A 23,335-nucleotide genomic window follows, 5' to 3' on the forward strand; every position below is an offset into this window, starting at 1 on the left:
CATGAGAATATTATTCACTCAAACTTCATATACTATTATGCTGTAAATATAAAAAGAACTATATGAAACCAAATTCTGAGGAATGTATGTCTAAAATATTGATTACTGGTTCAGTAAACTGTTATTACATTATTGCTAATTGCACTCTCGCTCTCTTTATATAAAATATAGCCAAGATTCTTGTTCTCAATTGTTAGCTCAAATAAACTTGATTTTCAAAAGTGCTGAGCATCTCCAAGTTCTTACTCAAGCCAACTGGAATTGCAGGGTGCTTAGTATTTTTGAAAATCAGGTTGCTTACACAGCTAATTATGGATTTATAAACCTAATTTAGGCATTTAATTGAAAACTGCCATTTTTTCATACTGATTTTATAATGAACACATACGGTATGTGCATTATATTATGCAATTTCTAACTGTGTATAGTTCTTTCCAGTGAACACTTACAATTTATATATCATCTGTGGATTAACAAGTTTTTCACATATTGATTCAAAAAAGAAAAAACTCACACACATACGCAAACTTTTCAGAAGAGAAAAGGCTTCTACAGGATACGTAATCAAATTCCCATTCCAAATTCCCCCAACATGTCTCATGCATAAGACTCTGATTTTAAAACCGGCTATATAGTTTTAAAGCATTATTTGTGATCTGTAGTTGACTTGAGTTCCTGAAAGCACACCTCTTAGCAGGCAGGGATAATGAAAATAAAAAATACAAAAGTACATTAACAGTATATTAAAAGAAATACTTTAAAATACAGAAGAAAAAGGAGGCTGCCTTGTGTGTGTCTGTCTGTCCCCCATCCCTGTCACCGCAGCAGCTTGGGGCCAGGTGAGAAGTGAATGTCCATGGCTGCTGCAGCTGCAACAGGCACAGCCAGGGGAGGGGCACATGTTCCTTGGTTGGGGGACAGAGACAAACACACAAATAGATAAACTCTTCCAAATATATAGTACATAGCTGTCCCTTTCTCCATATCTGCCCCCTGCTGCCACAATGGGGTTATAGCTGTCCCGGTCCCCATCTCTGGCCCTTGCTTCTCACTATGGTCATTTATACAGTATAACTGTCTCTGCTAATAGACCCCTCCTTTTCCATTTTATGAGAAAATCGCATTCTAGACACATCCCATTGTCCTACCATCACCAAACCCTTACCTTGCTTAAAGTTATGATAAGAGGAAGCTGCATATTGAATTTGGTGGCCCTAACCCTTACTGTTTAGGAGTGCTTGAATCAACAGGCTAAAAGACAGTTGGATGGACACAAACTCTCTCAAATATACAGTAGATTTAAACTCTTGGCAACATTTAAAATGCATGTAAGCATTATACATATTAAGACCTTTAATTCATTCTTCTTTATGAAACTAGAAACATATTCTGTATGTAAGATTTAGTATATTTAGAAATGAATACTATGTTGCGAGTTTCACTTTAAAAAAAATGGACTATATTTTACCCATAGACCAATAAGTTTTTCTCCACCCGAAAGCACTCTGTTCTTCCATATCCACTGGAGCGATCACAAGGCCTGCGGAGTTTTGGTTTATCATCCCCTTCACTCTCTGCTTCTGATAACTCAGCCAGCTCATCTTTTGTGGCACTAAAGGGTCTTGTTTGCTTCCTAATTCTTGGGGTATCAATAACCAGGCTGTTCTGTAAAATTTTAACAAATATTATCTAAGACATAGTTGATAACATTTCCAGAAGTATCTGACAAGTTTGAGAAGACAATTTCTAATTAAATTCCATTAAAGTTAACACAAAAATAAAAGAAATCATTAGCTGTAAACCAATTATAGTATTTTTATGCAACAAAACCAGACATTTTTCCATTCTTTACTCCTATAATGAGACCAATACATTAGTTACAAGCTAGATGTAATACATTATTTGCACTCAATACTGCCATAGGAATTAGGGACCAATTTCTTCCCTATGCTCCTAGCAATGCAAAGGAGACAAAGCCATCTTAAAACTGATCACCTAGGGATTCTTTCAGCACAGAGGTAGTGTTAGGGTTATGTAGAACTGATATGTTGTATATTTATCACACACAGCAGTTCCCATGGCAGAGATTGTGGCCAATGGAAACAAAGCAGTCAGACTACCTCTTGTTCTCCATCCCATTCTTAGGTGTTAAAATGGTTTACTGGGTGATTTGAGAACCAGATCAAGAACATAAGAATGGCCATATTGGGTCAGATCAAAGATTCATCCAGACCTGTACCATGTCTGCTGACAGTGGCCAATGCAAGGTGCTCCAGAGGGAGTGAACCAAACAAGTAATGATCAAGCGATCCTCTCTCCTGCCATCCATCTCCACCCTCTGACAAACAGAGGCTAGGGACACCATTTCTTACCCATTCTGGCTAACAGCCATTAATGGACTTAACCTCCATGAATTTATCTACTTCTCTTTTAAACCCTGTTATAGTCCTAGCCTTCATAACCTCCTTAGGCAAGGAGTTCCACAGGTTGACTTTGCGCTGTATGAAGACTTTGCCTTTTATTTGTTTTAAACCTGCTGCCCATTAGTTTCATTTGGTGGCCCCTAGTTCTTATATTATGGGAACAAGTAAATAACTTCCTTATTCACTTTCGCTACACCACTCATGGTTTTATATCCCTCTATCATATCTCCCGTTAGTCTCCTCTTTTCCAAGCTGAAGAGTCCTAGTTTCTTTAATCTCTCCTCATATGGGACCTGTTCCAAACCCCTAATCATTTTAGTTGGCCTTCTCTGAACCTTTTCTAATGCCAGTATATCTTTTTTGAGATGAGGAGACCATATCTATATGCATATTCAAGATGTAGGCGTACCATGGATTTATATAAGGGCAATAAGATAGTCTCTGTCTTATCCCTTTTTTAATGATTCCTAACATCCTGTTGGCTTTTTTGACTGCCGCTGCACACTGCGTGGACGTCTTCAGAGAACTATCCACGATGACTCCAAGATCTCTTTCCTGATTAGATGTAGTTAAATTTGCTAAGCCTTGAAGCTGCAAACTACTGCGTCAACTAAATCAAATAACTCAAATTTAAAATAAGTGTAATGATTAGTTTGAGTGTTGGTTGAAAAAGTTTCATAAACCCAACAATGCTATCCCTAAAGGCCAAAGGTTGTAATTTGATAATTCAAGCTGCAGAATATTAAATCCACACGAGCAACATAATTGTGAGAAACATAAAGAAGACCATTAAAAAGCATGTACACAAACAAAAATATTCACACCTACAAATACTTACTCTACCACTGATGGCATCTATATCTATTTCTGCCTTTTTGGCCCATTTCTGCCAGAAGTTGGGATCATCTAATGAAATATCAGTCCTATTTCCCGATGCAACAAAACTAGCCTGCAATAAAAAACATAATATTCCATTAATGTCATAACATTGTAATACTGAATGATTATTTTGATAGCACTAAATTATTATTTTAAATACTAATTCCCTCTTGTTCACTGTGTAAATAAAATGCTTTCAAGTCCCGTAAATTTATAGAAAAAATGTATCAACATTTCGTAACTGTTGTTTTTTGAGATGTGTCCATTCCATTTTAGGTGTGCACACATCCATGCGTTTTAATGCAGCAGTATATTAGGCACCACTAGCCAGGCACACACACAGTTCTTTCTTGTCAGCAACTCCAACTGCGAGGTATGAGAGTGGGAAATGGAATGGACGCGAAAAATACATCTCAAAGACAAACAATCTTTTTTCCTTGTGCTTGCTCATCTTGATTACATTTCAGGTGACTCACAAGCAGTATCCATGAAGGGTGGCTCGGAATTCACAGCTTAGTGTCTTGCAGAACTGTCCTGCCAAAGCCAGCTTCATCCCAACCATGCTGGGTCAGCTCACAGTGGGAAACAAAGGTATGGAGAGACGATTAGATGGCTGCTCTTCATATGTCCTAAATCAGCACATGGATCAGAAAGGTTGCGGAAGAGGCCTATGCTCTAGTAAAATGGACAGTGACTTGGTCGTAGCAGAAGCCAATGCAAGTCATGATCCAAGAAGAAATTCTTTGTGGGTATATGAGGCAACCTTTTATTCTGTTGGCCACTGTAGTAAAAATAGTGTGTCAACTTATCAAATGACCTGGTTCTGACAACAGAGAAGAACACAGCTCTTTGAAGGAGGCCTGCACTTTTCCTCTGATTTAAGTGCTTTTGGGAAGAAGACCAGTAAGTAGATGTCTTGACTCAAATTAACCAGAGATGATGACCTTGGTGAGAAATCCTAGCTGTGCTCTAAGCTTGATTTAGTCCTTGCAGAAGACCGTATGCAGTGGTTCCTAGATGAGTGTCCATATCTCAGACTCTCAGCGGGCTGGTGTCATCGCAACTTGGAATTCAACCTTCCAAGAAAGGAGGAGGAAAGAGCATGAAGCTGTAGGCTCAAAGGGGGGGACCGTGAGCTGTGACAACACGAAGTCATCCTACAGTAGGACAGGATCCCTGACAAGTAGGAGGTGATGCTCCAAGGCCCCTCAGGAATCTGGCAGTGATGTCCCCCAACAGCCCAGAACACGTGACATTCCCTGTTCTGCTTGGATACAAACAGGACCACTTGATGAGCTGAGAATGTCCTGTTGAGGCACTTAACCAGAGTGTTCTTGGCCTTTGAAAGGAGAGTGTTTATGAAAAGTATGCTGTTCTGCCGTCAATAGTCCAGAGCCACAGGGCCTTCTGGCATAGGGTAGATGACTTGTCTCTCCTCTGCCTATCGATATAGAAAACCATGGCCATACTGTCCATCAACATCTGGACAACCCTGTTTTGAATCTGAGACAGAAAGACTTGGTGGACCAGATGATTTGCCCTGTTCCCTGACATTGATATGAAGGACATGATTGTGACTGGACCAAAGACCTTGAGGGCTGAAAATATCCAGATGTCCTCCTCATCCCAGTCTGAGGCATCTGAGACCAGGGTCACTGATGAAGTCAGGGCTCCAAAGGGAACTCCTTCCATCACTGCCACCAAGTGAGGGACGAGAGTACTTTGTCCGGGCTCCTAACTACCATGCTGTGTCTATTGGGAAGATAAGCTGGTGCTAGCTGTGCTTGAAGAGACCTGAGGCAGAGTATATGCTGTTGTGTGGTCCCAAGGCAGTGTTCCCTGTAAGCTGAGCACTTAAGCGGCTTTCCAGGAGAGATTCAAGTGCCATCCAGCTGAGTGGTAGAGTGCTCACAGCTGATAGCATGGGTTTCTATTGATTGTGCACATAAAATTTATTCCACACATGGATAGAAAAACTTAGTGGAAACAATGCCCAAGAGTCTGGCACATGTGGGCAGTGGTGAGGGGCTGGATCCTCAGGCTTGCAATGAGGTCTGCCATGGCCTGGAACTGAGCCTTGGGGAGGGAGGCCCTGATCCAAATGAAGTCAAGGACTACTCTGATTAATTCTATATGCTGTACTGGGGTTAGGGTTGACTTTTTGTCCTTTATTAACAACTCCAGGATGTAACAGGAGGAACATACCAGGTCAAGATACTCCTGCACTTTTTCTGGAGAATGGTCCTGGATTAGGCAATTGTTGAGGTATGAGTATATATGGACTCTTTTACATTTCAGGTAAAAAGCCACCAGTAAGTAGTTCATTTTGTGAACACTTTCCAGGCTGATGAGAGATCAGAGGACTTTGCCATAAACTGAAAATGGCAACCGCTCAACATGAAGCAGAGGAATGGCCATTGCCCTGGAAAGAGAGATACAGAAGCATGTCTCCTTCAAATCAATGATGGCATACCAGTCTTCTAGATCCAGAGAGGGAATGATGGAGGCTAGGAAGACCATGCAAAATTTGAGTCTCTTGAGGGACTTGTTGAGATGACACAGGTCTAGGATAGGTCTATGTCCCCATTTTGTCTTGGAAATTAGAAAATAGCAAGAGAAGAATCTTGCCACCCATGATCTGAGAAGTTTTTTACACAGCCCCCCAGGCATAGACAGTTTTTGACCTTCTGAATGAGGAGCTCCTCGTGCAAGGATTCCCTGAACAGGGACATGAAAGGAGGTGCGATTGAAGGTTAGCTGCAAACTACAGTGTGTAGCCGAAAGAAACTGTTCAACACCAAGTGGTCCAAGGTGACACGGGAGCAGGCCAAGGAGACAGGGTGGAGACAGCTGAGGAAAGGGAGGATCTGGAGGGCAGGGTGCTATCCCCAGGCATTCCGTCAAAAAATCACTGGTTCTGGCCTCCCTGACTTCTGGGAGGATACTGCTGAGCAGTTGGATGAGAGGATGATAGGTAGCATATGTTAGGCCCCTTATCCTTTCCTTCCTCCTGTAGTACCCAGATCTGGAAGTCCCTCCAGAACCGAGGAGTGCAGACTCACGGAATGCAGGGTCGTTCGAGAGTCTTTGAATCCATGGAACCTGGAATCGGTAATCTTAGAAGAGAGACCTGAGCGTTCAAAAGGCAGGTGCTGGATTATCATCTGCATCTCGAGACAATCCAGAAGCCTGCAACCAGGAGTTGTGACCACGTGGCAAAATCAAAAATGCATCTTAATTGTCTGTATACTAATCTGAGAAGTATGGAGAATAAGCAGGAAGAACTTGAAATGTCAGTAAAACAAACTGTGACATAGTGGGCGTCACAGAGACTTGGTGGGATAATACACGACTGGAATATTGGTATAAAAAGAGTACAGACGGATTGATTTTCCTGTAGTTCAGTGGTCCCCCCAGCCCAAAAAAAGGTTCCCCACTTCTGCTCAAGATGGCACTTTTTCCTGCCATGAGTGCAAGGGACTGGACTTGAGGACCTCTTGAAGTTCCTTCTAGGTCTAGTATTCTAGGATTCACCCTGACAGCTGATTCTGTTTCATCCTAGACCATTTGAAAGACTCTACAGGCCACCACTGTGCCTTCATTAACTACTGGGTACAATCCTATGGGAGGGCCTTTCTGAACTTTTTAGGAAGTCCCAAAGGTCCACTGGAACCACTTTGAGTGCAGAAGGCCCCACTATAGGCTAGGAGCCCAATGCATAGGCTGGGGAGAGGGGGGGACCTGCCTGTGGAGGTACCCCTTTGTAGTCCCAAGGTGGGCACATGGCCTGACATAGGTTCTTTGCCTCTAGGTCCTGAGCCCTTGGGCACCAATGCACTCAGCTTCTTTCACCACATTCTGGGTACCAGCAAAGGGGAGCAGTGCCAAACTGAGTCCAGTGGCATGGCGCACTTCACACTGAGGGTGATCCACTTGGCACAGGGTCCAATCAAGAAGATTCTAGCATGGGACACGGAGCTGCTTCCATTACGAAAGCCTTCAAGCAAATATCTCACTGTTTCTGGCAACAAGGGCAAAAGCTTTTGCAAATACAACAGTACTTGGCCTTCCTGTGGCTCTCTCTGACACGTGAGACAACTGTCGTGTATACACTGTCATGAACACTGACTACTGCACGGTGAATATGACTTGAAGCCAGGCGAGTGGAGCATGTCTTGCCTGGGATGAAATCCCAGCCAGAACTCTTAACTATTAACAAACAACTAATTACTACCACTATCAACAAACTATTTACAAAGGCCTAAAGACAAGAGGTCCATTAAAAATGAGAAGACACTGCAGGCTCTTGATACACAAAGCATTGTGGTCTAACTAACAACCATGCGTGGTAAGGCACAGGGCTAGTGGCCTCACCTAATGTACTGCTGCATGTGAGTGCACTCCAGAGGATGTCATGCCCAGCCCTGGGGACACTGCTAAGCAAAAATCTTTGGCAACTGCACGTGGGGTGCGCACACGCCAAAATGGAGTCGACATGAGTTTACACTTGAAGAAGAAATTAAGGCACAAACTAACAAAGAAAAGAGATGTTAAAAAAACAAATCCATTGTTTTCTCCATCAACACGGTACTCACTAGAACCACTAAGCAAGTACATCCAGACAACCCGGAGTTGGCAGATAGGCAAGATATAAACTGCTGAGAAGAAGATTTCACTTTTATCATTGATTTGTACTCTAAAAATATTGCTAAAACATTTACATGCGGACTCTGAGCTTTGCAGAATTAGAAGGGTTTCTCTAGAGGATACTCCTGGTTCTTCCAAGTCATCAGAACATTTAACTAAATATATAACAGTGGAAGAACAGCACCAGCAAAAATATTCCCATGTATAGAAAATTGACGAACAACATCATTTAAAAGACATTATAAAAAAAAAAAACAAAAAAAAAAAAAAACCCCACCTATCTAAATAACCCTAAGATCAGAGGAAAGAAAATTAGAGCTGGACTTTTCATTTTGAAAATAAATCTCAAAAATCATTTGAATCCAGATCTGTCCTACAAATCACGTGTCTAATTAAATATTATGTTTGCTAAAAATAATATAGATCTCCATCGGGCTGCCAAAGAAATCTCAAGACAACAATGCAGAGAACAAGCAACTCTGACACATTATAACACATCATCTGACACATCAAGTGTATTGTGCCTTTATATACACTTTTAAAACCTTCTGCCCCTTACATTCCTTTTGCAGCAATTTCTGACCATCTTTCTCCTGCCCCTCCACCAACCTGTAGCCATGAAGCACTGTTACCTTCTTTTGATAAACTCAGACAACTTAAAGTAATTTGAAATATTTCAGATGAGAGGAAGAATATTCTAATGAACTAGTGTTTAAAAAATGGAATGACCTTTCTAAAAAACCCCTTATTTATTCATCATTTAACTTAGGACATAAAAGACATAAAGCAAAGTCTCACTTGTATGCATATTATATAACAATAGGAAAAACTATAGGCAGGATATAAGAAATTTTGAATGTGTACAAAAAATCCAGCTAAGGCCCTGATTTTATATTTAGCTCCATTTGGGCACAGGGTTTCACCTGAATGGAGAAAACTATATGATCAGGATCTAATTCTTTATATTGCTAGGCAGAGCCAATGAATCAGCAGAGTTTGTAATGTGTCAATTTTATAAAAAGCTTACATGGCGATAACTCCACAATCATCCTTCAATATATCACCTGAAACTTCAAAGGAAATATTCATAAGCGTACTTCCTTCATAACTTCTTAAAAAAACCACAAAAGGCAGAGCACTAACAAAGCACTGACATAAGTAACTACTCCACACTGGCAGAGAGGAAAGATTAGATAAACCCTTAAGAAGTCCTTGCTGCTCTTAATTTCTATGACTAATTTAGAAAAAGAAAAGAAAAAGAAACTCTCGGAAGAGGCCATCCCATTCTCTTAAGGTTTTCATCTTACATACAGGTTTCATTTAAGATAGTAATAGAAATGTAGCCGTGTTAGTCTGGTGTAGCTGAAGCAAAATGCAGGACTATGTAGCACTTTAAAGACTAACAAGATGGTTTATTAGATGATGAGCTTTCGTGGGTCAGACCCACTTCCTCAGATCAAAAAAATTGATCTGAGGAAGTGGGTCTGGCCCACGAAAGCTCATCATTTAATAAACCATCTTGTTAGTCTTTAAAGTGCTACATAGTCCTGCATTTTGTTTCATTTAAGTTAATACTTTAAGGCAGCATTTCCCAAACTATGGGCTGCGGGAAAAAATACTTGGCCACAGAGTGGCTGCCAGGGTGCTCTGGGCTTCCGGAGTGCCTGTGCGGCGCCAGGTTACTCAAGTTCTGGACCAGGCTGGGCGGAGGATGCAGCCGGATGTTCTGGGCTCCCGGCACAGAGGCGTAGCGAGAGGGGGAGCAGTTGTCCCCAGGCGCCACGCTAGGCATAGGCGTAGCGAGGGCGAAGGGGGGGGGGGCAGTTGGCCTCAGGCACCACGCTAGGGGGGCGCCAGGCTGGGGTGGGAGCAGAGCGCACAGCATCATGAGTTGTGGCAAGCGGTGAACCTGGTCTGTATGGAAATGCTCCCTGTAGGATTGTGCTACTTCTGGTAGCAGTTTCCTATAGGAGCATTTCCCTACAATCATACAGATAAGAAAATGCTACCAGTAGCACATTCCTATAAGGTAGCAGCTTTCTACATTACACGAGCGCTGTCGGGCCACGTTCTCCTTGTGCAATCAAGCCTCCAAGGCAGGGCCCAAGTGGCAGGAGTAGCCACTTTAAAGGTAGAGATACCCTGCCTGGCTCTGTGGAAGGGGGAGAGGGATTGGGCTAGGGCAGGGAAGCTGGGGGTGCCTGGCTCTGGGGCATGGGCATTGAATTAAGAGTGTGTGTGTGTGTGGGGGGGGGGTGTTCTGGGGCAGAAGGGGCATTAGGTTGGAGCAGGGGGGCTAGGGATGCCTGGATCTGGGGGAAGGGTGGGTGCATTGGGGATACTTACAATTTTTTAAATGGGGTACTTTATAAAAAAAGTTTATAAAAAAAAGTTGAAAAACACTGCCCTTAACCAGTGTTTCTCAACCAGTAGTATGAATACCCTCAGGGGTACTTGAGAGAAGTCTGGAGGGTACATCAACACAACTGAATTTTTGGTTTAAGTTATTCAGCGCTTTATTATTTTTGTACTTTTTACACTCAAAAATTTCATCACCCACCTAGCTATGATTAAATTGTTTAAACAAATGTGCTGCAATGGTAGAAAAATATTTGTGTGTGTCTGAAAACTGTGTTGAGGGTACTGATAATTTTTTTAAAGGGAGGTACTTTATAAAAAAAAGGTTGAGAAACACTGTTTCCTTTCTCCTTTGGCAAGTTGGGCAGGTAGCAGTTTTGGTAAAAATATATCAGACACGTGCACACAGTGTCCTCTCTACCTCAACTCGTGCTGGATAATCCGGGCCTCAATTCTAAAGGAGTTGGCATTACTGAGGTGATCGATTCCCTCTATGTGTTGTTGTGGATAGTGCATGTGGGGGCCTGCCCCAAACTGTAGGGGGTGGGGGAAGATGCAGTATAAGCTCCCCCCCTCCTCTCAGGGTCCGGCTCAGCCATGTGCCAGGTTAAGGGCCCTGCCCCATGGTGGCAGCGGGGGGACGGGGAGGGGGGACGGAGCGCGCAAATTTTGCTTTTGCCCCCAGGCTCATAACGCCCTCGCTACTCCTCTGATGCTAGGGGGGCGCTGGGCTGGGGGGGGGGGGTGGAAGGTGCGAGGCGCTGGGCTCACTTGGGCTGCAGCAGGAGGTGCCGGGAATCCGGGGCTAGACTCGAGGGGAGGGAAGGGCAGGAAATCAGAGCTGGGCTCAGCAGTTTTGCAGGGCTTGGGAGGAGGTGAAAGGAAACGGGGCTCAGTTGTGCTGTGGGGGAGGCATGCAGGGAACGAGTGCTGGGCTCAACTGGGCTGAGGTGGAAGGCATAGGGAACAGAAGGGCAGTTCAGCTGTGTTGTGAGGGGCTGCAAACTGGTGCTGCATTCCCTTGGATTCTGGAGGATGGTTTTGGGGGAGGTGCAAAGAAGCCTAGTGGGAAGGGAGGGAACCAGGAGCCCTGAAATGACCTCCCCTAGGAAAAATCCGTCATCTGGGACCAGTCCAGTTTGGGAAACCCTGGTCTAGCCAGCCTTCTATCCATCTTATAGTCCATTTATCCAATCCATATTCCCTTAACTTGCTGGCAATAATATTGCGGGTGACCATATCAAAAGCTTTGCTAAAGCTGGCACTGGGGGCGTTGGGAGGATCAGAAACAACGTATTTGCATATCCATCATTTACTTGATGAATATGCAAATATGCAAATGAACGTTACCAGTCCTCCAAAAGCTCGTGAATGGATTTACTGGTCCCTGTGTCAAAAAGTTTGGGAACCCCTGCTTTAAGGGAATGTTCTGATTTCAAACCTAGTATCACTTCATTTAGGAGTCTGAGGGCAGTTTAATGCTCTAAACACAAATAGACAAAGTAACACTGGCACAAGAAGAAAGGTAAATTAAGTGTAAAAATACTTTTTGGTTGCTCTCCTAAAGAAGATATGATAGCATTAAGATTCCTGATTCTTCTTTCCTAAGATGAGCTTTCACAAGAGAAACCTAGTTCTACAATAAATAATTAAATGGATCCTCAATCATTAAATACATATTCTGAGACACATAGAAAGATGGTTTTCTGTTCAGTCCCTCTTTTTCATTCTGTTTATTTCTACCACTTTTATCTGCTGTAATGAGTTTTAGATGTTAATAGCCTAACCTGTTTGATAAAGTTTAAATTCCCCATAAATCACATTGTTTGCATTCACTCTTGCAGTCAAAAAATGCTTTAAAATTATTTTCAAGGGAAGCATTTTAAACAATGAGGTTTAGATGAATTCAATTAGAAGTAGTCATAAAATAGCTCAAGCATGGCCCCTGCCAATAAACAGCACAGAGTATATTCTATTTTCTGTCTTAAGTGTAAAAGCTGTATCTAACACCAATAAGAAATTAATATGAAAGTATTTTCCCCAAATCTATCCTTGTCAGAAAAGAAAATGAGACTGTGGGCCATCATTTCCTCTCCTATAAAATCATCCTTGCTCCGCTTTTTAAACACCTAACAAGAAAAGAACATGGATAAAGAGATGTCTCTGAATTCAAGTGTAAACCTGATAGTTATTCTTTAATCCTGTTCAACATGTACTTCCTCACATGTGCTTTACACCTGCAAAGACTATATCTTATTTTATTTGCTCAGAATATGAATAAAACAAATCAAAGCTATAAGCACACTCAATAACTGTAAGTCCTTTATATCAAAAATACATTGTTCCTTTTTTTTTTTTTTTAAAGCAACACCAGAAGTACATAGCTACTATTTTGTCAACACTTGGTCACAAATTTTTGTGAAATTTACCCAGAGATTATTCTATATGCACATCTCTATATTGACATTTCTCTGGTGATATAAGCATGCAAAATCTCTCTTGGGTACATGCACAAAAGCAAAACAACACAGATGCAATATGAGCCTCTTATTTAAAAATAAGCAGTCCCATGAAATTCTTCATTAACACAAAGTTCTGCAAATCTCACATTTTGAATCTAAGCAACAGTAAGAGCTTTCTTAAATTTAAGGCAAAGTAACATGAAATGGAAAACAATCTGCTGCCACTGCACCTTGGCAAACGTTGAACCCCTTCCTTCTGATTCAATTGTGATAGTTTTTGTACGCCGCTGCAAGATTTGGTCTATGTCTTCTTCACAGAATTTAGAGCCCTCATCCTCTTCATCCATAATTGCACCATACGCACCTCTTCTTAGCAGGTCTTCTATTTCTTTTTTGGAAAGCTGTTGGATCTGTAAAAATAATTGAAAGTGTTTTCATTTTAATTTGTTGTAAACCCTGATAAAAAATTCACAAAAACATATGTGCAGTATTTTTAATACCTACTTCCATAATGAATATCTCTATAATTAAGTTAACCTTCCAGATTTGTCAATTGAGTATCTACCCTTATAATTAAAAATACAAACAATAACATTAAATACAATTACATTAAATATATATACATATGATTATAGCAGTTTGTGTAGCTTTGTTTCTACATTCGGGCACCTCATTAATATCTTAATGAATCAATGCTTAATTTGACATGGATTAATGTGGAAATCTGGTAAAAAGAAGTTTTGCGCACTAGTTTAATCATATGTAAAGATGCATATGATCACCAATATAATTCAATTAGAAAATTTTCCCATGTCCTTAATTCAATTTTTGTTTTTTGGAAAATAAAATGAAAATATATCTACTTCATTTAAATCACTGCTATGGAGTGGGTCTTGGCTAAGGGATTCAGAAAGCAGTCTGACCCTGGGAGAGAGGACTGTCCTAATTCCTCTTTCACTGCAGCAGCTTGGGGCTAGGTGAGAAGCGCCTCTCCAGGGCCACTGTAGTTCCAGTGGGCACAGCCAGGGAAGGAGCGCAAATCCCTTAAGTGGGACAAGTCCAGGTTCCTCTGCCTCTTGCATTCTCCAGCCAGAACGAGGAATGCAGCAAACTGTGCACTTTCCCCTCACTCCCTGATGACGCCGAACAAAGAGTAATGTCCACCCCTATGAATCAGGGTTGGGGGGGGGAGGGGAAGAGGAAAGTTTCAGCCCCACTCCCCATCCCTTAAGGGTGCCTGGAGGTGGAAGGCTTGGGGCTGGAACAGCCCTGGATGGGGTAGGAGTGGGGTGATGGTGGTGAGGAACCCTCAGTGAGCTCCTTTCACCTGCTTGGTGATGGTCTCTTTTCTGTTTTTCTTCATGATAAGCAATCCCATTCCAGGCACAACCAAACCCTCACCTTAATTTAAGTTTTGATAAGAGGAAGCAGTATACCGAATTTGATTGTCCTAACTCTTATTTTTTAGCAGGAGTTCTTGAACAGAGAAACACACAGGCAGACAGACAAACTCTCTCAAACATATAGTAGATTAACTCTTCCTGTATTAAGACTACAGCTTATACTCATAACACAGGATATAACAATGAAGTGAATGAAAGATTTATATTACATGGGATTTTTCTTAAAATAATGTTGGTGGAATAAAAAGATTCCAAACTATGGATTATCAAAATTTCATTGGGGAGCTAATGTAGTTCTGCCTTCTTCCATACAAACAGAAAGCTGCACAAAGAATGACACAGGAATCCTATTTTACTGTTGTGCAAAATTTGTAGCTAATGAGCCCTCAGAAGCATAATATTCTAATGATTCTGATGACTGGCAATGTACAAATAAAACAAAACAAAGTCTACACAAATAAAAAAAATCTGGCAAGCGAAATATTTTACTGTTTCAGATACACCACCAAGGAAGTTAACAAGGAAAGATGGAGGAAGTAATCGGTGTAAGAGTTCAAAGAAAATTTATGGTGAAGCTTCTGAAGACATTTCCAAATGTTCATCTTTGCCTTCAACAAGAAGGATCACACAATTCAAGAACAGCTTAAGAAAAGAGTTAAAATTAATTTAGCTGTTCTCTTGTAATCACAAAATTCTGTCCAAGAACAACAACAAAAAGTACATACACCACCAACACTATTTTCTCTTCCACTCATGCTCTGTAGGACAGCTTTATCCAGACCCAGTTTCAGACTTGCTCTGTCAAACATCTCTCTTTCATAAGAGTTTCGAGTTATCAATCTGTAGACCTTTACTGCTTTGTTCTGACCAATCCTGTGACAACGGGCTTGGGCCTTTGAAAGATGGAACAAAAATAAAATTAGATTTCTGCCAAGGAGCAAGATATATTCCTTCTAAGAAACCTATTTTGTTTTTAAGTGGAAGCTTGCACAAATATAGCAGAGATCTGGAAATTTAGTAGTAATGTTGGAAAGACAGATTAGCACGCAGAATGCAGGTGAAGTGGTCTAAATTGCACACTATCATATTATTTATTTAGTAAATTAATCCTACGTATATATATTTTACAGTACTGATATCACCACAACATTCTAGTTAGATGCGAGGCAAAAAGTTACTTGAGGATTTCTGTGATTTTAATTTCACTTAATCTTTCTTAAATTGGTCCATTTCCTAGGTGATCTTACAACTGAAACATGTTTGTGCTACTCTAAGCTAAAAGTTTCTACTTTCAATTTTAATAAATTATTTCTAGTTTTACTAAGTAATGAGAAGTCTCTACATCTTTGCATTGTTCTTTTATCTACTTGTAAAACAGAGTAATATTTCTTCCCCTATGTTCTTAATGGATAATCTCAGTTTTCTGAACTTGTACATATTTTATTATTTCAATTCTCTCTTCTGTGTATTTCCTACAGCCCTTTCTATACATCAACTAGTCTTCTTGATGCAATCTTCACGTATTCTATCTGATATGCAGCACAGTACCCACAACTATACGCAAAATCCCAGCTGTAATCTAAAAAGCATCATGTAACGAAGAACACACTTTTTCCCATTCTTACATGGATACCTCCAATTATAATTCCATGATATTATCTACTTTTTCACTTCATCATCACTTCACAAACAACTTTTATTACTTATACTTAGCAATTTTTCTTAACTGATAAATAACCACTGGCTTTCCATTGCATTTTTTTGTATGGATAGTTTATAAATATCATTCCCACTTCCTCTTTAACACAATGAGAATCACAGAAGGGACTGAACCTTAGGAAGGGCCCAAATTCTTCTCTAGTTCTATTACTATAAATCCAGAGCAGCTCCATTAACATTTATTCAATAATCAGTGAAAGAGCAAAATCTGTCCCCACTGTGTTCTGTGACATTTCTTAAAACCTTGAGAGTTTTATAAATTTCACTCATACTTTGTGTGTTTCACATTATATACTGCAAATTTATTATGTTTTAAGTAAAGAACTAATTTTATTAAATGAATATCTAAAAAGTGTATTTTGAGCATTTATGGTGGGAGAAACAGTAAAAACTAAAGGAGAAAGCCTTACAAAATTTTCATTTGTATTAGAATTCCATGACAATTATAAAAAGTATGAGAAAAAGCATAGTTGTGATTATCAGAGACACAGCCCAGGCAAGTACACTTGCTCTTCTATTTGTATACTGTAATCCTTTCATAATAAAGTTCTGTTACAGTCTTCATTACTGAAATATAGAGTATGGTCTATTTGTTGATAAATCCTTTCTAATGTATTTTTTTGTATATGAAAATGTACTGTAAATATATTCGTATATGGAGAAATACTTTTAATCAAAAAGTGAAAAAGTTACAATAATCTAAATTCAAATGTAAAGCTAGCATATTTTAGACCTGCATGTACTGAAATTACAAAATATAAACAAACAAAATTTTTACCCCGGTCATAACTACCAATTAATTTACCTGGAGATCATTCTGAGGATTCCAGTCAGAATCAAAAATTATACATGTATCAGCTGCGGTCAAATTAATGCCCAATCCACCAGCTCTGGTACACAGAAGAAACACAAACCGATCAGAGTCTGGTTTACTAAACCGATCAATAGCAGCTTGCCTCAGATTTCCTCTCACTCTGCCATCAATTCGCTCATATAAGTACCTAGAAAATGCAAAAGAAACCCCAAATAATCAAAATTAAACTTCATTACAGAGGAACCTTATTTAGAAAAAAACAGTAATTTTAAAAGCACACTTATCTATTTGTTATTTACAATGTAAATAAATTATATTTGGTTTCTACTTACTCCTCAAGAATAGCACCGGTCTGAACACAGAGGTGAATGAAGATAGATACAACAGGGATGGGTTTAGGTTTCCCTTAACACTGGGGATGTGTGCTATCAGTCCCGACTTGCATGTACCAGGCATTTAATTGCATTCAATGAGGGAATTACAGGGCTTCCACCATATAATCCGTAACTCAGCCCACCCTTCTGAATCATCTCTCATACTCCCAGGGTACGTCTATACAACACAGTTATTTCAAAATAACAGCTGTTATTTCAAAATAACTTCACTAGCGTCAACACAGCGGAGCACTTATTTCAAATTTGGTAAACCTCATTCTACGAGGAATAACGCCAAATTCAAAATAGCTGTTTTGAAATAAGTGCTGTGTAGACACTTATTTCGAAATAAGGGGCTCTCCAGCCTTTCCAGGGTGCCCTGGTGGCCACTCCAGCCTCAACCAAGAACACTCCACTCCCTTCCTCCCACCCCGGAGCCCTTATAGGGGTTGACTCTGGCCACAGTGCCTGTGCCAGCTCCAAGCCTGCCAGCCCAGAGCCAGCAGTCGCTGCCCCTGACCCAGTGGCCCCAAAACATGATCCAGCAAGACACTGGCAGCCAGCCCTCCACCGCTCCCCAGGACCAGTCTGCCAGCTCTCAGGAGCCTACCAGGGCCCAGAGAAGGCAGATGCCTTCCTGGTCCAGGGCGGAGATCACGGACCTTATTCAGGTTTAGGGGGGAAGCCTCCAACGTCCATGATCTCTGCACTAGACAGCGGAATGCGGCTGTCTATGGCAGGATAGCTGCCAGTCTGGCCACCAAAGGCCACATGTTAACCCAGGAGCAGGTTTGCATGACAATCAAGTTGGTCCGGCGAGATCCCCAACCCTGAGCTTCCCCTCCCCCTTCTTCCCCTTGCTTCCCTCTTCCAGCTCCCTCCTCCCAGGTTTCCTCCTCCCCTCTCCCACCCTCTCTTCTCCCACCTCCTTTCCCCAGTCTCACCAGAGTTTCATCCCCCCCCTCCCTCCCCCAGTTTTGTTAAATAAAGAGAGTTTGTGTTCATGAAAATATGTGTATTTTATTTGACATCAGGAAGGGGGGTTAGGGAGGGGTAAGTGGAAGGACGTGAGGGAGGAATGAGGCACAAGACCCCAGTGGAGCAGACCAGGATGGCTCTTAGTGCTCCTCAGCGTGGAAGCTCTCCCGCAGGGCCTCCTGGATACTGACCGCCCCCCCGATGGACATCCTGGATGGCAGCCTGCAGAAAGTGCAGCCAGGCTCGCAGCAATGCATACGAGAGAAGCACCAGAGTGCCCAGGCAGGGGCAGCTCTGGCTCCACGTTACAGAGTGCTGTGGTGTCCCAAGTGATGGCAACCAGAACACGCAGAGACAAAATGCTTTGCTGTCCCTCATCGAGGTAGACAAGCAAGTAGGGAAACCTGAGAATTGTCTGTCTGGTGGGATGGGGCGTGGTCCCTTTAAGCAGCCCCACACAGTAAGTCCTGACCTGGTGCCCTGCCAGAACTGGTTCCAGACAGCCTTAAATGCGATTCAGAGTCCACTCAATGTGGACGTGCTATTTTGAAATAGCAAAATGCTATTTTGAAATGCATTTTGTGTGTTGACGCATTATTTTGAAATAAGCTATTTCGAAATAACACTGTAGTGTAGACATACCCCCAGAGATGGTACCAAAAGTGGAATCTTGGACTGCAAACCTTCAGGCCTTCCCTTCTCCCTTAGGCATGAGATCCACTAACGCAGTGTTTCTCAATTTAAATTTGGCCACAGAATCTTTTAAACTCGAAAGGATTTTGTTGAACCCTTAACAGTCTAATATTTGGACATCAGCGCTGAGTAGTGACTCATCGTCCTCACTCTCTGGTTAAGCTGGCATTACACAGAGACACTTATTGTGGCAAACACAAATGAAAATTGTTTTCAATAAAATTAATAAATGCTTAAATATTCATTATTAATTTTTAAAATAATAAAATGTTATTATAATGGAATTTTCGTGCTGAACCCTTATTTTCACTTTGTGGAACCCCGGGGTTCCGCAGAACACCATTTGGGAAACACTGCACTAATGAAATCACTTGTTTCTGTAACTTGTGAGAACTGGCTATTTGACCTTTATCCATACTGGATACAGGATGGAAGTTGCAACAAACTAACATTCTTACAGATGACTAATATTGACTTCTAAGTCCTAAGCCTATTTAACTGAACTATATTCTTGATACTGCGAGGAAGGTGGAAAAAAACATCAGGCCTCTGACCATTTGGCCACAATGGAAAAACTCCCTCCACACTAAAAGATGTGATCAACCAGACCTGTAGCATCCTAAAAACAGTTCCTATGCTACTATTACAGGGAGGGAGAATGGAGCATTTCAACGGGACAAGAGACTCCAAAAGAGGCAGGCAGAGTTTTAAATTAATGGGGAGAAGTACAAGCAGTTAGTTAGCTCTCACATCTGGCCCATCAAACCTTTTAATCTGTCCCACAGTCATTTCGCCAGGACCCTAGGCCATGGAGCAGCTCCCTACCGCTCAAAGCGGCTGGCTAGTCCTTGTGGCTCTGTGCCATACACAGGTGGAGGGAAGTTTCACATGCTGCTCCTGCCTCTAGCACAATCTCTCAGGTCCTACTTGCTAGAAACGGTTCAATGGGAGTTGAGGCACACTGTTAAGGGCGGGAGCAGTGAATGAAGCCTTCTTTCTCAGCGTGCTACACTGAGACATGGGAACAGCCAGCTACTTTGACTAGTCTGGGGCTGCTGGCAGGCAGGATGCCTGCCTGAAGGTCTGACTGAGCTGTTGGCCAGGGACCACCTAGATTAGTGCCTTCTAGACAGAGCCTGCAACTGGCACCCCAAATCCCTACCCTCCTCCCTCAAGTTAGCACCCAAACCCTCTGTACCTCTACCCCGCCCTTCACACAAAGTATCACAACTCCCTCCCATACCCTGCACCCTTTCCTACACCTCTCCCCTTGGCCAGAATCCCCTCTGCACACTAGTCTCCTACCCCCAAGTCACAACCCCCTCCGTCACTTAAACTCCCTTTCAAACTCTACACTTTCTCCTGCTTCCCAATCCCCTACTGCACCCAATCTCCATCCCAGACCCCACACTCTTCTCCATAGTAAAAGTGCTGCCCTTGACCAAAATCTTGGAGTGCCCCTCCCCATCAAAAATTATTGTCCACCACTACTCTAACCTAATAATATTGTTCTATCCATCTCTCAAGACCAAACAAACTGGAAAAAGAATAAAGTTATCATACTCCCTCCCCGCAAAAAGTCTATAAAGAGGCACTGCACCTTACCACAGTCAGAGAAATGTTTCTGTGTTTTAGAGTGGAGCGAGCTACAAAATTTGTATTTAATTGTCATTAGAAAGCTTCACAAGCATGAAATTTCACAGCCAAAAAACAGCACAACAATTCTAATCAAAAGGCAAAGCCAAAGAAGTTCACACTTCTGTGGCTTTCAAAAAGAAGAGTCGATCTGTTCAGATGCTACACGAGTCTATGTATTTGCTTTTGGAACAAGGAACATCATTTTATATATGTTTCTAAAACAATATCAATGTTAAAACTAGTCATCTGAACTGAAACCAAGATATGATACAGGATACTGAATTTCTAATAGTGAGTATTTGCTAATTTGTAAAGAAAGCATGAGAAAAAACAATATAACTATGGTCCTAAATAAAATTGGCATCATGAAATTTAAAATCTTTCCAATATATAGTTTTGCATACAATGTGAAACATTAGTTATATTATAAAGATCAGTCACAACTTTGCTTATTTTGTTATTTTAGTAGGTTACAATCACTTATCCCGTATTCTAATCAAAATAATATCACTGTTGAGAACAGCACAGTTTATGAAATATGTTGTATTCTACCTTTTATGTATTAGGTAGTCCTCCAGGATGTCAAGACAGCGCACCATTTGAGAGAAAATAAGCACCTTATGGCCTCCTGCTTTCATTTTTGGAAGAAGTTTATCAATGAGGACCAATTTACCAGCCGACTGGATCATTGCTTGTAGATGGAAATCAGGAGCAGTTGGGATATACGTTTCCCTAAACTCCCCAAGGATTTTCTCTTCAGCACCTATCAAATAATAAATATGTATGACTCAAAGAGACAGAGCACAATCACACCTGTTCATTTATCTTTCTGCATGGCCCTAAATTTTTCAGGACAAATTCATATTTTATGTAAACCCACCGATGGCTATAAATTTCAAAGAAGTCACACCTGGACTGGATGGCATAATTCATTTTTCACATCCGTTATGATAAAAAAACCAACATTTGGGCATACTATTTCAGAGAATGGATGTAAGGAACAGAAGTTGGCCTTATGCCATACTAAATATGATTATAGCCACTGAAATAATTTACAAAGATTTTGGAAACAGTGTATTAAAACAAAACTATTTTTTCACACTTGAGGTTTACAGCTACAACATTCATAATTAATATAATTGTAATTTCTAATTAAAACAAAGATGCCAGTAGCTAAGAATTTTGTTGTTGTTTTTTTAAATCAGAAGAGCATGGATAAGAAGAAATTACTCACTTTGTGAAGTAACTGAGGTTCTCTGAGATGTGTCCTTTTATGGGTGCTCTACTTCAAGTGCACACATGCCTCTTAAACCTTTGATTGTAGATTTTTTGCTATCTATTCAGACAATAAATGTAGCCTGTGCTTCCTCTTGCCAGATGCTTCAGAGTGTGTGGACAAAGCACTCAATTCTTTCTTCACTCAAATTACTCTTCAGAAACATTCCAAAGCAGAGGAGGAAGAGGGAGGCAGTGGAGCACTCATAGGTAGACGTGTCTCGAAGAACCACAATTAGTACACAAGGTGAGTAACCTCGTCTTCTTTGACTAGTGTCCCTATGAGTGCTTCACATCAGGGGACTCTAAGCAATAGTTCTAGATGGAAGAAGCAGCTTCAGAATAGTCTGAAACTGAAGACCATTCTGCAGAACCAAGTGCCAAAAGATGTGTTAGAATGGATCAGGATGTACTGTTTTGAAAACATATGTACTGAAACCCATATGAGGGGTGGGAGGGAATGAGCACCTGCAGCATCATAGCAAACTGTAAAACATCCAGATAGTCTGTGAGCAGATATCAAGGACTCCACAGATCTATCTGTGAGGGAAATGAAGAGCCTAAGTGACTTTGTAAATGTCTTCATCCTATCTAAGTTGAAGCCAACGCCCTTCTAAAATACAGAGCATATAAACAGAATTCCTGTAGATAACTATGTGGCCTTGGGGAAAACACTGGTAAATGAATGAATGGATTAAGGTGGAAGTCTGATAGAATCTTAGGTAAGAATGTAGGGTATGGACATAAAAAGACCCTAAAGAACACTGGGGGAAGGAGAGGGGAATTTCCATCAAGACCCCAATGTCCCTGATCCATTAGAATGGCTATTAAAAAGGACATCTTCACAGATAAATGCAACATAGAACAGATTGCCACTGGTTCAAATGGAGGTTATAGAATGTCTCTGAGGGAAACAGAAACAATGGGAGCTGTAAGGCTCTGTGGCCATGGCACCGGTAAATAAACAAACTGGGGCAGCCAGTTAATGTGTTTCTGAGAGTGATTCCACAGAACACTTTCAGAAACACTGCTTTAGATCCAACAGATAATCCAGGACGACTCAAAGTGGCACTCGGGCAAAGACATCAATGTAAGACTATCTTCCAGTTCTCCAGATAAGTAGAGTATGTTGCTCTGTTTCTATTATTCAGTAATACCTGCCATACTTTTGTAGTGCAGGAGAATTCCAACCCCATTAACTTGAGGAGCCACGCCACGAGTCAGGTATTTGCTGTTTGATGGGAAGCGTTATATGGAAATAGGCATCTTGTAGCCAAAAGCAAAAAACCAATCCTCTTCTCTAGCGAAAGAATTATAGCTGCCCAGTCACCACCCTAAACTTTTCAGATGTTACAAACTTGTTCAGAAGTTTTAGATCTAAGATTGATCTCCACCATTTGTCCTTCTTCGGCACAAGAAAATACATAATCCTTTGCCCTTGCAAGCTCCTAATTGAAAGAGTACACTTCATGCCAATAAAAGCTTGAGAGAGGAATCCCTCAAGACGGATGGGAAAGAAAAGGATTAATATAAAACAGGTAATGTAGTCCAATATTATGACCTCTATGACCTGCTTGTTCATAGTGAACTGCCTCCAAACATATTGAAAATAGGCAAGGCAGTCTCCAAAGGAGAGGTGGGCTAATGGTAGCAGCTGTCAATCCAGAGATGC

General features: G+C 41.2%; 1 protein-coding gene across 12 annotated transcripts in view; it reads right to left on the bottom strand.

Annotated features, from left to right (window-relative positions):
• CHD9 (chromodomain helicase DNA binding protein 9) overlaps nucleotides 1-23,335 on the bottom strand; it is a 218,864-nt gene that overhangs the window by 60,387 nt on the left and 135,142 nt on the right. For all 12 annotated transcript variants that reach the window (XM_075940269.2, XM_075940264.2, XM_075940261.2 and 9 more), the window contains 6 exons: nucleotides 20,941-21,151; nucleotides 16,697-16,892; nucleotides 14,898-15,065; nucleotides 13,000-13,179; nucleotides 3,262-3,372; nucleotides 1,469-1,665 (listed from right to left, as the gene is read on the bottom strand). In XM_075940269.2, coding sequence (XP_075796384.2) covers nucleotides 1,469-1,665; nucleotides 3,262-3,372; nucleotides 13,000-13,179; nucleotides 14,898-15,065; nucleotides 16,697-16,892; nucleotides 20,941-21,151 — 1,063 coding nt within the window. The remainder of the gene's footprint in view (nucleotides 1-1,468; nucleotides 1,666-3,261; nucleotides 3,373-12,999; nucleotides 13,180-14,897; nucleotides 15,066-16,696; nucleotides 16,893-20,940; nucleotides 21,152-23,335) is intronic.

The sequence above is a fragment of the Pelodiscus sinensis genome, chromosome 12 (assembly GCF_052426305.1).
Source record: "Pelodiscus sinensis isolate ZL-2025 chromosome 12, ASM5242630v1, whole genome shotgun sequence".
In the NCBI taxonomy this organism is placed as follows: Eukaryota; Metazoa; Chordata; order Testudines; family Trionychidae; genus Pelodiscus; species Pelodiscus sinensis.